We start from the raw sequence: 13,988 nt of genomic DNA on the forward strand, positions 1-13,988 counted from the left end.
CGAGGCAGTTACTGGCCATTGTGCTGCTGAAGAATCTGGAGCCAGGGGGTTTGTGTTGACGATCAATTAGATGCCGTAGAGCGGCCAAGTGTAGGGATGGTGGGTGCCACGCACCAATGAGGAATGGTTCCGAACCGAGGCCTCAACCCGCAAGTTGGATACCCGTTGGCAACTAGTGGGGTTTTCCTTCATGTTTCCACTTAAGTGGAAGCCCACTTAGTTGCCAACGGGTCAATACTTAAAAACTTAAAAGCATTACAAATCGCTTCATGGACATTGACGTAAAAGGGTCAATGAGCGCACTACCGAGCTCAATGAAGATCTTGATGTCACATTGCAGATTAGAACACATGAGATGAGTATATAGTTGAGAGGTGGCAATTATATCATACGTAAGGGCTAGAAAATTATGCATCAACTCATATACACCCCGCACAATATGGCTTGACCACCAACATTACAAACCCCATTCCGTCTCATTCACAGTCACTTTTGCCGGCTTATACCTCTCCGCACCCCGACCAAGCACGAATGTCAGCTCTGCAGAGTTCAATGTCATATAAACATCGAATGCAACATCATAGTATTTTCGTCCGCGAAAAACTCTGCAGTGGAGCGACTCTTCGGGTATCGTGTCTAGGTCCATGCAAACGGTCGCGAGCGGCTTTTCAAGACCTTTCAACATTGTCAGCCTTTATTCTCGTCTGTGACTCAAAGTCTCTCTGCGTACCTGGAACTGGGTGTCTACTCGTGTGCGGGCGCGGAGGAGGATTGTCAGCCTTGGAAGAGTACACGTCGCAAATGATCTTGGGCGGATGCTCTCCTAGAGCAATGTTGGCTTTATACTGGAGCTCAAAGTGTTTCGGCTCGCCGTCGTAGATCTCGTCACCCTTGGACCTTGTTAGCAACTGTCCTGCCGGCCCTGGAAAACTTTCGCCACGCCGGGCCATGAACGGTTACCTTGTTGACAAACCACCTCATGACCTCAACTTCTCGAGGTCGAGAGCGTCCGATACTTCAAGGCTGCGTTAGTTCCAAGTATGTCAGCGATGCAGATTGGGATCATACTTTGGGTTGATGCCGTTCTGTTGCGCTGAAGCGTTCGACTTTTCTTGCCGGAAGATACGAGTCCCGTAGTGGCAAGGGGCCTCCCTGACCATTACTCGTGGAACGTTGCGCTCAAAGATCCTTCCTCGTCCCTGTTCGTTCTTTTTGTCGCCGTCTTGCCATGCGGCGTGCCGTTGAGGGTTGTCTATTTTGGCCAACCCGGCCATCAACGCGCCCCTGACGATGGCTGTGCGGCTGCAAAATGTTAACGCTGCAAATTCATGCCACGAAATGTAGTCTTTACTACCTGTTATCGATTTTCTGAACTTTGATCGTCTCTCCGACTGTCTTCTCAATTTCCCGCTTCAGGTAGGCGTTTTGCCCGAAGCCCCCGGCAAGAAGAACCTTCTTCACCTTTCTCGTCGGTCGAATAGTGCTGTCAACTTGATGGCGTACGAGCCTGCAAATCTTGGATACCACCGGGTCGAATACCTGTTTGCGCAGCTCATCCACCGGAATCTCTATCAGTGTAAACTCGGCACCCCGAGGACCAGCGCTGGGAAACGGTGTGTTGAGGTACAGTGCACCACTGGTGTTCAGCCCCGTGAACTGCGGCTTGATTCCTCGTTCAAAGTCGCCCACGGCCGACTTTAGAAGCTGCAGGCCGTTCTTGCTGTTCCAGTCTATATGTCGTAGCTGGCTCCTACTCATCAAATAGTCTTCGAAGATTCTGTTGATGAAACAACTGCCGCAAAGCTCGCCGGGGGTGCCTGCGACGCGCTTCAGAGCAATGTAGCTGTCCTTTGACAAGATTTCATACGAAGACAAGTCGACAGTGCTGTCACTATGTTAGAAACCAATCTCCGTGTCTGAACGGCACGTACGTACCCGCCACCGGCATCGCAAATCACAAACGTGTCGCCAGCCTCGAGACCAATGTCAAACATTTCAGACAGAGCATATATCCCCGCTGCCTCGGGCTCCGCGATCATGGAAAGCTCTTCCTTCTCGCTAGGGTCTCCTAGAAATGCCTCTGCTGCGCATTCCCGCATCGCTTCTTGTGCCCCGTGGCTCCACATGGCAGGCACGGTAATGATGTATTCTCGGGGCAGATTGTAGATCTCCCCTACTCGCTGTTCAAACAACCGATCAATTGCAGACTTGACTCCCTGAAGATACCTGATGACCAGTTTCTTGCATTGGTCAGGGTCCAGTGGAGGTAGAGCCGTCTTGCTTGGGTACCTCCTCAAGAGATCGGAACCGAGGGCAAGGGAATGCTCAATTTCTGGACAAAGGCCCAGTTTGAACCATTCGTGTATTTTCTCCCCGGGTTTTCTTCTTCGGTCAGCTTCGAAACCCCAGGATACAGAGTTGACAGTGGCGCCATGTTCGTATCTGAGGATGCTGCAATGGAATTACTCATGATATTCCAAGTCAAGGTCGAGAGGCTGGATAGAGCAACGCACCTTGGGACTTTATCACCAGTAAGCCCCTCTCCCCAGTCCGTGACCAGACTTTCTTTCTGAGGCTAGTCATCGAGTCAGTGACGTGCATGGACCTTGTTTGCCTCCTTGACCGGGGCCGTACCTCTCCGGCGTTCACGAGTGTATAAGCCACGCCAGAAAAGGTGGTGCCTGTGGCCTGTCAGCACTCCATTCCTATTGTCACTAAGAGGGGAACGCCATGGAAAGCCTACCAAAATCTACTGCTATCAGAAATTTCATAGGCTTCTCCTCGGTCTCACTGGCACTGTGAACACCTGGTCTCCTTTCCATCGTAGGGAACTCGCGGAGCAATCCAGCATTTAGAAGTGATATACTTACGAATAGACGTAAAGGTGAGCACGAAAAGAGGAAGATATGTGCTGGGATCCTTCGGCAAGATATGTCAATCAAACGCTCCTCAGAGTGAGGCTCCAGTGATGCTGCGGCTGAAGGTCTTGTCGAAGCTGACCACCCATCGGTGTTCCCAGGCAGCCATGCCGGATACATATGTAAGCAACAGCCTCAAGCCTGCAAAACCGGTGAGGGAAGTGGTGTTGGTCAGTCGCCATGAGTCGACTGCACCCTTCTTCTGGACTAGCCCCTAGACATTGCGGCAGGCTGAGTTTGACACATCATCTGCAGCAAACGTTGACTGTAGTTACACTGCATGTCATTGTCTCACTGGATTCTGGCCATTCGTACCTCTGATCACTCCCGTAGTGTTAGGCCGAAAATCTCTTGGGACCTTGGTAAGGTTGTCCACCTGACTTTTGTTCTCTTGTCGACACCCTGTGGTTCTCATGAGAGACAAATCCGCTTCACTACTTTCAAAAGGTTGGTCACGACTTTGCACTATCTAGTCGTCCGCTTTTGACCAAGGATGGAGTCCCGGGAGGAGTGGCCAGCGGAAGCGGTGAGCAAAATGAATCAGCTGGAACGCAAGAATCGCGAGCTTTTGGCTCGAGTGATGATGGCCCAAGGCGTATTGGACAGCAACCAAATTACAGACACTGAGATACAATCTGGCTTCTTACAACTTCGAGATGCAATCTTCAGCTACATCCAGGCCATCTATCGCCGCCTCAGCGACGAACAGCCAGGGTGGTCTTTCAAGGACGCGCTTCTCGATCGACTCAGTCGCAACCCGTCGGCCGGAAAAAGGCATTGGATGAAATGGCTTGCGGAGCACAACAACAACACGTGCATATTGTTTGTTTTATCCAGAGAGATCTGGGACTGCATAAGTTCCAACATTTTTCGAAGCGATTTCCACGACAACTACCAAATGTGGCTTCCTCTCGGCATGTCCGACTCGACGCACTTGATCTTTGAAGAGATTATGAATAGTATAGAAGCCGGCGCTGACAAAGACTGTATGCCTCACTGCCTGATCTGTGCCAAATCCCACCATCTGACCTGATACTTTGACCTCATAGTAGCTAACCGCTGGAGATCGACGACGTTGGCCGCACTTGTTGGAACGGATACCGCACAAAGGAGCAGAAGCGAACAGACGGGGAGGGCACTCGGAGAGCTATCCGAATCTCTATTGAGATACCTAGGACTCGAGGAAAATCCCAATCTTTTTTCGGGATTTCTTCCGAGCCTTGGAGAGTGTATCGTCAAGTCTGCCGCGGATCTGTATCAACGAATGGCCTGTTCTCGCCACCAGTACTCTCTCGAAACTCCAAACATCACATGTGGAAAACCGCTGTATAAAGAAGAACTAGCGCAGTGGGATCTGAAAAGCGCCACAAATTGGCTTGATATCAACAGCGAAGATGATGCCCAGGGCTTACTTTGCTGTCTTTTCCCCGGTGTCAGGCGACTACAGCCCGGTGAGGGGGGCGACCTGTCCGTCGTGAAGCCTCTGGTCCTAGTCTACGATACACCCAGTCCAGAAACCGCTTCGTACACCACGGCCGAGTCTGATGACGGCGAATTAGAACTCTACGACTTGACCTCGGAGACATGCAGCGATTCCCAAGTATGCGAAAGCGAAGGAGAGGCTTCGGACAGCACAACAGAGCCGGGAACAATTAGGATCCAGCACAAACTAGACTGTGAAAGAATCGCATCACTGTTTCGTGTAGATGAAGCACCACACGAGCCGTCCTTGCCCGGAGGTGGTGCCGCGCCGCCTGCACGCCATGCCGCCCCGTCCAAGGGTCAAGGGACGTCGAGGACGAGAAAAACAAAGGCTAGGAAACGGGACGAAGGGGCTCTCTCGCGGTTTGGAGACTATCTCTGGAAAAGCGTCAAGAAAGCCCCGTCGTCACCTCCCGCCCAGCGCAGAAACTACACTCAGGGGAATAGTTGTTCTCCTTCTTCGAGTGATGATTCATACCACGGACCCTCAAGGGCAGCTCAAAAAAGCCACGGCTCTTCGCGGAAGCAGCATCGGCGAGGCCAAGAGCGAGGTTGCACCTCACCAGTCAATAACCGGGAGGGAACTGCAAGGGCTCAAGTCGAGCATCGTATTCCGCCGCAGAGAAGGATGTCGGAACCGTGGTCTAGCACAATGGCACCATCGTCATCGACGTCTAGTTCGGCGTACGGAACAGGAACGGTCGTGTGGTCTCCCCGCTGATGGGGTGTGGAAAAACGGGGTAAGACTTTTCGAAATGGAGCTTTTTCGATACTTGTCTACATGCGGTTTGTGGTGTTATTCTACGGGACGAGGCGCGGCAGTTGCAAAGGCGGGATGGCAAGATTGACGGCAAGTATATACATGAGAAGTGATGGGCCAAAGGATCTCGGCTCGAGACAAAAATACTCCATTGCACCAGTGATTTGAAGGCGATGGATGTCAACAAATGTAGGTAGCACCAAAGTGCTCAGCTAGAGTACCCTTTTATATTGATAACAGAGCCAAGGCAAGGCAGCAAGGGCCGGGGACTGTTCAAGCGACTGTGAATGCTGTTCCCCCCGCTTAGAGCCCATTTCCCCACGAAGAAAAGTCTGTCTTGTCTCAAAATCGCAAGAAACATTAACCGTTCTGGTGTGGATCGTAGATTCTGCCAATCCTGTCAGACCCATCGGGGACTATGGATTCCAGAGGCGATACCGGAGGGTTTGGGGGATGCCGAGCATGTGTTGGATATGGTTGACGTGGCGCATACGGTGGATATGGCGGGTAGTCGTCCTCGATATGTCTCTCAGAATTGCTGCTTGATGTCGAGGTAGTTGTACTCTGGTGCCGTCGGCGCCGGGGCAAGCAGCACCACCATAACAGCGTCAAAATCAGGCCAACGGCGAGAAAGACGCCAAAAACAATGAGCGCCGTCACAGCCGTGTTGTCTCCACCGGTAGTAGGCATCGGTACTTGGTTTGTGGCCGTCGTCTGCTCAAGTGTTGTAGATTCCGAGCCCGAGGGGGTGGTTGTTTGCGGGCCGAGGAAGATGGTGGTGTATCTTGTGCGCCCGTCGCGTGTAACGGTAAGAGTGACAAGGTACGGCACGGCCTCTCGAGGCTCCTTCGTTGCCATGATAGTCATCGGTCGCGTCTCTGTCGCTGTAGCCAACTATGAGCCTTGAGTGGAATGCTGGTTCAAGGATTGAGGTAAAAATGGCCGCTCGACCAGCTACTACGCGAGCCGCATTAAGCGCGGCATTTATTAGAGGAAAAAAAATCCTTCTTCACAAATCTTTGTCCCCATTTCCCATCGTCTGCATGAAGGTGCTGACACAAGGGCAGCTGTTGGCTTGGTCCCAAGATGGGGGCTGTTTGTGTAACCCTACCATCTGCATGCTGGGCTCGGTGAGATGCAAGTTGTCATTGATCAATTACGTACATAGCCGTAAGCCTTACATTTACATGTCCACTGACACTTCAGCTGGCAATATTACGCAACGTGGTGCTCTTCTGGTTGGCCAAAGTATGCACCAGCCAATGTCTTGTATATTTTCACAATGATAGTAGAAAACCCGTCTTGCATATGGCTGCGGTTTGGACAATTTTGAGGCGGCTGAGTGGGAATCCGAATTGCAACAGGTTTCCTTTTCCCCTTTGGGGTGAGAAATCTTTTCCTGTAGATTGTCTAACAGCAGGTAGGGTTGTGTACGGTCCATGTTGATTTATCCGGTTCCAGTTCTGCGACGAAACTAGGTTTGTGAGTGTATCTATTGCGGGTATACTGGTTAGATGGTTCAAATATTTCTTACTGTCGGGAAACCACGACAGGACTCGTCGAAGCTATCGATTGAGGCATACGAGTATATCGGTGTCCAAATGGTTAGGACGAATGAGTGCAAGTTGCTTGTTTTATTCCTACACGTTTACAACAAACGTGCCACTACTTTACTGAGAGCATCACGCGTCCAAGGGCCACTGTAAGACTCATCACACCGTACTGCATGGCTTGTGATGAGCTCTGCCTTTTAATTTTATATTGTATCATTTGTACATACAGCATGGCATATGTCCACGAGGAACTACGAGCCTATTGGCGACATGTCAATTAAATTGCTAGTCATACCAGCCAATTTATTTTTGAAATGAATTATACCACAAGCGTCCCACGGTTGGCTCACAACGGTTACACAACCACAAGATGAGATGACGATGCCCAAAGTCGGCCTTACGCGAGGGCTGTCTCAGGCACTAGCCTTCACCGACTTGTTGTATTTATAGAGACCTGTTGTCCTCTAAGGCCTTCTGACAAGCCAAGGGCGTGATAAACCAAGGGCCTTTGATACCGGAAAGTCGATTGTTATAGTTTGAATTAAACATCCATTCGCATGCGCAGTTACCCGGCCCGTGTCACAACCGGTTTGGATATTATGTAGTCAAATGTGAATTAAGACTCTATATATCGATATCTGAGTCCTGAATTTAAAAAACTACGAAAACAAGCAAAACGAAAAAGAAGACATGGCCTATCTCACAAATGGGAATAATTGCACGTGATTATCGCGACTGCCGGTACAGGGTACATAGCACAGAATCCTATGAGCATGGGGATAAATGCCTTTAAACAAGGTATTCAAACATTAAGCGCTTATAGAGCCTAAGTTGCATTGTAGTCGGTCAAGGCCGAATGAGTTGCGAAAAGATCAATGCGACGTGGCCATTGACCCAAACAGGCGTTAATCTCGCGCCATGCTAGAAATGCGATTCCAAATATTGTCCTATAGATGACAGGTTTCATTATACAGGCACCAGTTTCTGCAGACACCAAACTTTTCTTGCTGTTTTTCGACAGGAGAGCTACTACGTGGCTAAAGCAACTCCAGTAAGCATGATCAAAGCTAATAGCATGAGGGCTGCCTCTGTCATTATACCCAATATCCGAGTCTGCTGCTTCTCTTGGTGAGATTCACGAATACGAGGTGGAGTTGCTCCGCCCCTTTCAAGCGCCAACATGGATGCAAATGCTCTCAATTTTCTCTGAGCGTTCACCTACAGCCTTGCAATTGTGTAAGAGCGTGGCAATCCATGTGGCGAGGCGAAATTCCGAGTGAAGAAAGCTTGGTGCGCCTCTCGCAGCAACTTTTGTCGCTCTTGACTTTGCAAACGCATGGTTGACAAGGTGGAGATTCGTGTTTATTGAATTGCCAATGCCAGCGGAGCCATGATGCGATTCGGGCAAAGGCAAATACGAGGCCAAGAAACCATGATGCCCGATTAGGCGACTAGTGCCCGGTTTCAGCCTTGTGAACCAGCGATTCGATTCCATTTATCATGCTCTTGTCGAATCGCAGGTTAAACAGTTGGTAGATAATCTGGGATCCCCTGTCCACATTTGTTTTCCACACACAATATTCCTGGTTTGACTTGAACAGGGTTCGCAGAGCTAAAATGTGAGAAGGCCAGTCAAGTAATAGAGACCAGTGTTGACAGCATAGTGGACTCTCAACATGGCGCCTGGATAGCTGAGCTGAGTACTCCGTAATGCATCGCATCTTCGTAAAGTGCACCTGTTTCTTTTTGATACGAGTCATGATATCGGTGTCTCTGCTGTCCGTGTTGACTGTACCAAGGGTTTCTAAAAAAATAAAATAAAAAAAGAGTAGTTGTCGGGGTGAGATTAACACGCTCGCACAAGACGTTATAATCATGTCAATCATGGATTCACGAGCAAGTACCATTGTCGTTCGCAATCACAACGACAACGTCATTGTTGTGGCATGGCATAGGGTAGTGAACATGACATGCATGCCGTAAGTTCCGCCACTTTGTTTAAATCCATACTATTGCCTCGAGCATTGCTATTGCATGTAGTTCTTTGTGTTGCCTGGAAATCTGTACTGCACAAGGTGCGACAGAGCAAAGAGAGATGGTGCCACAGTCACACAAGACTCGCATCGTAAAACAAGCATTCAATAAGCAGTTGGCTCAAGTAGTACCATCAGATCAAACGAAAGCTCTCACTACGTGCAACCAAGTTGCGTAATGCTGCTGAATCAAGTGCCAAATCAGAGCCTTTGGGAGCAAGTGTATGGAAGGTTCGGCGACGACCCTCGAGCTGGGTATAGAGAAGAGAGTGTTCAAAGACGGACCAGGGGTTATGAAGGAGTTGAACAAATGACTGGACAAGGCCGCAGCCTTGGAGGCCAAAGTCGACCAGGGCAGCGACAAGCCTACAGGGAGTAAGAAGCAGACGACAGTTCAACAGCTGAGAGAGTGGCACGAAATCTGGAATACAGTTTTGTCTTTGGGAGACGGCCAAGATGGCGACAACAAGGACGACTACGAACCTTTGGTGAGAACGACAACAGTCGTCGCGGCGAGAGGCCAGTGTGAAGGAGCAATATGGCGGCGATGCAAGCCAAGCGTTCCGTATGCACGGTGGCTACTCGGTTGCATTCCCCCATTCGTGCTGACAATGACAGAAACGGCCTACACCATCGTGGAGGAACGTCATGTCGAGGACCGAATCTTTCCAGCGGGACAAGAGGCAAGCGCAGCGACGTGTGCAGCGGCCAAGCGGCGCTTTGTAGGCAAAACATGATTCCCTCGGTATTGTGCGGCGGGTTTCGTTCCAACTCTTGTTAGTGAGGCTGCTCAAGGAACAGGGCATCCCGCCACGGTGAGCATTGTGCTTGACATGCGCAGAGGTGAGGCTCTCGTCGTGTCTTGGGGACGGACGCCTTGAAGGCTGGGCCATGGTCAGACTCGCGGTACACGCGACCGTTGCTCGTATCTGGCCGGGAAGTGTCGTGAAAGAAAACGTGAAAGAATCGTCATTGTGCTCCGTTCATAGCATGTAGAGAAAGACGGCGTGCGACCTGGATGATGTTGGAAATTCCGACTTGGGTGATTGTGTGTGAAATGTGCAGTGATGCGCATGTACATGCAGATTGCAAAACTGATGATGTCAATGTAGGGTGACTACCATGCAGAGGGGGCAAGACAAAGGCTCTGTTCAAATGTTCACAAGTTGAGTCAGTGAATGCTGGGCGTGCAACGGTTCAACGTTAAAGGAAGACGACACGAAAAGGACATGGAATGGCGAGCGCGTCATTTAAATAAGCGATGGACTCGGCGTCAACACCAGACGCTTTGTCTCGATGCTGCGCGTCGCGCACCGGCACGTCTTCACTGCCGCGTTTCTTCACGCTAGTCAATGTGACAAAGGAGCGGGAAAAGCGAGGGCTGCGATGCTTGCCTTTGATGCGCCCCCGCATGAAGCATCGCTATCATGTGACGGATTGTGCCGGCAAAGAGACATTGTGAGACGGTTACACAATCGCTCGCATGCACGAGACAATCGTGGATGCGCACGCGGTGGCAACAAGGTGAGGGAGACAATGCCCGCCTTGCATGTCGAGACTCGAGAGGGCGCGCACGTTCCCATCATGTGCCTGCGGAGCAAAGGGCCATGAATGGCAAAGAGCGAGGTGAAGGAGCAAGATGCCAGCGAGTTCAGCTGGTATTTGCCGACAAGGCACACGTACGCAGGCGACCTTGCCGGAACATGACTATGTGGGCAAAAGAGACATCTGGAAGCTCTCGCGAACTGGCTATGGCATCGTATGCTTTTTCCCGCGCCGCCTTTTTTTGCGAGTCAACTGGTCTGCAAGGGAGCACAACGGGGCAGAGCCAGCCAGTGGCAACATTGAACACCAGGTCCCTCGCTTACCACCCCTGGCGATGGATCTATGTCGTACGTACATGTGCCCTTGTATGTATGCGTCTTTTTGTCCGCCCGTCAATGAACAGTCCCGCATCACAAGCGGCATGCGGCACATGTGCGCCCTGGCCAAAAACCACGTCGTCCAACGATTTGGCGGTGGCGCACAGTCCCCGGCCGATCGAGCCGGGGTCTTCGCAAACCGCCCGCCAGGTTCGGCGGGCAATTGGTCCAAACATTTGCCCTCTTGTCCAAAAGGGCATCTAGTCTTGCCCCGACGGCCCCGTGAGTTTCAGGCCGACATACGATCTTGCCGGGATGCTGGACGGGGCTCAACGCCGAGTGAACATGAGGAAAAAAAAAAGAGAAAAAAAGGGGGTACCGTTCGTCTGGTCTACGGCTGTGTATATAGGGAGCACAATGTCCGACGTGCCATGTTTGTCCTTCACGGCGAAATCGTCACGCTTGCTGCTTCTTTGTACCGGTGCCGGGGTTCCGAGTGCCATCTTCACTCCCTCTCTTTCAAACGCTCTGCGCAGGTCGCTGCCTCTGCTCACTCTCCTTTTCGACAAGACGACATTTGGACTTTTATAGTCGTACACATTCCCTTGCCTCTGACGGCAGCGCAGCGTCGATCCGTTTCCAATCCTTTTCTGTTACTTTTACCGTTTTTTGCTCTCTGGAAGAGCTCTCGTCCATCGTTTCTGAAATATCATCATCTTGTAGCGACATCGACAATATGAAGACGACTACCTTGGCGACCCTGGCTGGTCTCGCCGCCTCCGCTGCCGCGTACCCCGTCGCGGATCATCTCTGGGCTCGGGCGTGCACCCCCGGCGCCCTCATGTGCAATGGCACCACGCAGTTTGCGCTCTGCGTCGCCGCGGACAGCACGCCCCAGTGGATGAACGTCTCCGAAGGGACGCAGTGCGTCTGCTCTGGCTCCGAGTGCAGCATCACCAGCACGAATGGAACTTTGGCGAGTGCCCCTGCCCCTGGTGCCTCGCCGACGGCACCGCTGACTTCGGCTCCCGCCCCCGAGGGGACTCCGGCGCAGACGGCCAGCGTGTCTGCGGCCGTCCCGACCAGTGCTCCTCCTGCTGGCTCTTCCTTGGTCCCCAGTTCGTCGCCCGTAGCAGCTCCCGCGCCATCGTCGGATCCCGCTCCAGTGCCATCTTCAGCTCCAGCTCCCGCGCCATCTTCGGACTCGGCTCCAGTGCCATCTTCAGCTGCAGCTCCAGTGCCGTCATCGGGTCCAGCTCCCGCACCATCGTCAGCTGCAGCTCCTGCGCCATCGTCAGCTGCAGCTCCCGCGCCGTCCTCGGGCGCAGGACCTGCCCCCAGCAGCCCTGCCCCTTACAAGCTGTATCTCGGCAACGGCAGTCCTGCCGACGGCTGGCCCACCGAGTCCAAGTGGCCGTCCTTTGAAGCCCTCTGGACCATCAACCTACCCTTCATCAAGACGGGTTGTAACTGGCAGAACTTCCAACCAAACTCGGAGGAGGAAACGGCCGAGCTCAAGTCGGCCATCGAGTCGGTCGGCCAATCCGGCGGCGTCGACCCCCGCTTCATCCTCGCCATTGTCATGCAGGAATCCAACGGCTGCGTGCGCGTCGGGTCTACCGCCAACGGCGTCAAAAACCCAGGCCTGATGCAGTCGCACATGGGGCCCCATACGTGCTACAACAAGTCCACGTGCTCCAAGGACGAGATCGAAGGCATGATCAAGGACGGCACCCTCGGCACGCCCAGCGGCGACGGGCTCAAGCAGGTCCTGGTCCAGGCGGGCCCCGGCGAGGGCCAGTTCTACAGGGCCGCCCGCATATACAACTCGGGGAGAGTCGCCGCCGGGGGGGCTCTGCAGCTGGGTATCGGCGCTACGAACTGCTACTCGACCGACATTGCGAACCGGCTTTCCGGCTGGAACTCCGGCGTGACCCCTTGCCATGTATAAAGCTGGCCCCTTGGGAACCCTTGCACAATATGTACTTGTACCGACGGGCGGGCTTGTTGGGTATGGACAAAAGGAACAGAGGTGCCGTGGCATTTTGGCTGGCGATGTGTATACGATTTTTGCTTGCAGCCATGGATACTGGGAGGCTCACTTACACCCCCGAGGGGTTTGGACAATGGCGTTGGAGCACAAGCGGGGGGTTACTCTTCTATTTTGATGCATGTAGTTGCCCGCCTCTGGCAGGTTGGTGTCAACTCTTTGACCCTTGTACATATAGCTTTCTAGCATGCCAAGCGTTACGAGAACAAGATGTTTTATGCTACACTATGACCCGGTATCCTACCTAAACTGCTGTGCTTTCATCTGTCACTGATACGAAAAGTACGTGAATAATAATACGAGGCGACTTTCTTGGCATTAAGACTATATGTACGCTAACTCGGGCAAAGATGGCTGGGAGCTGTGTTGACGGGGCTGGACACGCCTGAGATCAATGCGCAACGGTGAGGTTGAGGCGCGGACACGAGGGGCCGAGTCATGGCTCGGTCTTGGCCTCTGAGCCAGTCTTTTAGAGTCAATAGGCGACAACATTTTCCTCAAGTCACTTGCTCCACTGTTGTTCGTCTATTGATGTAGTGGGTGGTTGCGCGAGGTTGCAGCCGTAAATAACTTGAACTGCGGCGTATATGAAGGCCTTATTTCTAGACGCCTGCCATGTCACTTCTGGCGCCGTCTGATGTCCGAGTTGTCCTGGGACGTACTCGACAGTAAACCAGAAATAAACTGGGGACCTGGCCGTGCAAACTCACCAGACATCATTGATGCAACCACGTTCTTCGCCACCGGGTCTATTGGTCCGCAAAGCAGCCCAAACGGCAAAGGAAACCCTTGCGTCCGGTCTGCTTTGTCCCTTGCCTAGACTGCCCTTGCAGAGGATGGGCGGACCGCTCTGACGCACTCGGCAGCGACACTCGTCCCAACTAGAGGATAAGCAATGAGACCACGGTAGAGTCTGGTCCTTGTTGTCGTTCCAGGCGGCTTCAACTCGGGAGCGTGCCGACCTGTCAGGCTCGGTGGCACAAGTCTGATCGATGGGCAACTCAACGCGCGGCAGTTGGTTTATGACTGCGCAGCGCTCCCAAACCTAATCGGGTCAACTGGTCAGATTGACGCTCCACTCATATAAATTTAGTGTGGCTCGCGTCAATCTAGTATTCAATTTCACGGCCTTGTCAGTGCCCGTCTTAATATATGTGTGATTTACAGTTAAAAGTGCGTTTTTTGAGGTCTGCGAGAGCTTGAGATGTGTGTTATTTGAAGCAATCAACGCATCTGCCCGGTTCAAGTCCCGACCACGCCGGACTTTTTTCTCTTTTAACTACATGTAGCTATAGGTGAAAAATTTCACATGTATTTTTATAGCGAAAAT

General features: G+C 52.2%; 4 protein-coding genes across 4 annotated transcripts; 2 read left to right on the forward strand and 2 right to left on the reverse strand.

Moving 5' to 3' along the window:
- Positions 1-457: 457 nt before the first annotated feature.
- Positions 458-2,822, reverse strand: HSPA12A (Heat shock protein 12A; the record flags this gene model as incomplete). Its single annotated transcript, XM_014685335.1, has 9 exons — positions 458-675; positions 731-890; positions 961-1,015; positions 1,069-1,302; positions 1,355-1,885; positions 1,936-2,451; positions 2,514-2,575; positions 2,635-2,681; positions 2,744-2,822. The coding sequence occupies 9 exons, from the start codon at positions 2,820-2,822 to the stop codon at positions 458-460; spliced, it is 1,902 nt and encodes a 633-aa protein (XP_014540821.1).
- A 589-nt stretch (positions 2,823-3,411) lies between these two features.
- Positions 3,412-5,121, forward strand: G6M90_00g094570 (uncharacterized protein; the record flags this gene model as incomplete). Its single annotated transcript, XM_014685336.2, has 2 exons — positions 3,412-3,904; positions 3,968-5,121. 2 exons carry the CDS (start codon positions 3,412-3,414, stop codon positions 5,119-5,121), a joined length of 1,647 nt encoding a protein of 548 aa, XP_014540822.2.
- A 399-nt stretch (positions 5,122-5,520) lies between these two features.
- Positions 5,521-6,018, reverse strand: G6M90_00g094580 (uncharacterized protein; the record flags this gene model as incomplete). The annotated part of the gene is made up of 1 exon (XM_014685337.1): positions 5,521-6,018. One exon carries the CDS (start codon positions 6,016-6,018, stop codon positions 5,521-5,523), a length of 498 nt encoding a protein of 165 aa, XP_014540823.1.
- Positions 6,019-11,344: 5,326 nt separating this feature from the next.
- Positions 11,345-12,559, forward strand: G6M90_00g094590 (uncharacterized protein; the record flags this gene model as incomplete). The annotated part of the gene is made up of 1 exon (XM_014685338.1): positions 11,345-12,559. The coding sequence occupies one exon, from the start codon at positions 11,345-11,347 to the stop codon at positions 12,557-12,559; it is 1,215 nt and encodes a 404-aa protein (XP_014540824.1).
- Positions 12,560-13,988: the final 1,429 nt, after the last annotated feature.

The sequence above is a fragment of the Metarhizium brunneum genome, chromosome 6 (genome assembly GCF_013426205.1).
Source record: "Metarhizium brunneum chromosome 6, complete sequence".
Taxonomy (NCBI): domain Eukaryota; kingdom Fungi; phylum Ascomycota; class Sordariomycetes; order Hypocreales; family Clavicipitaceae; genus Metarhizium; species Metarhizium brunneum.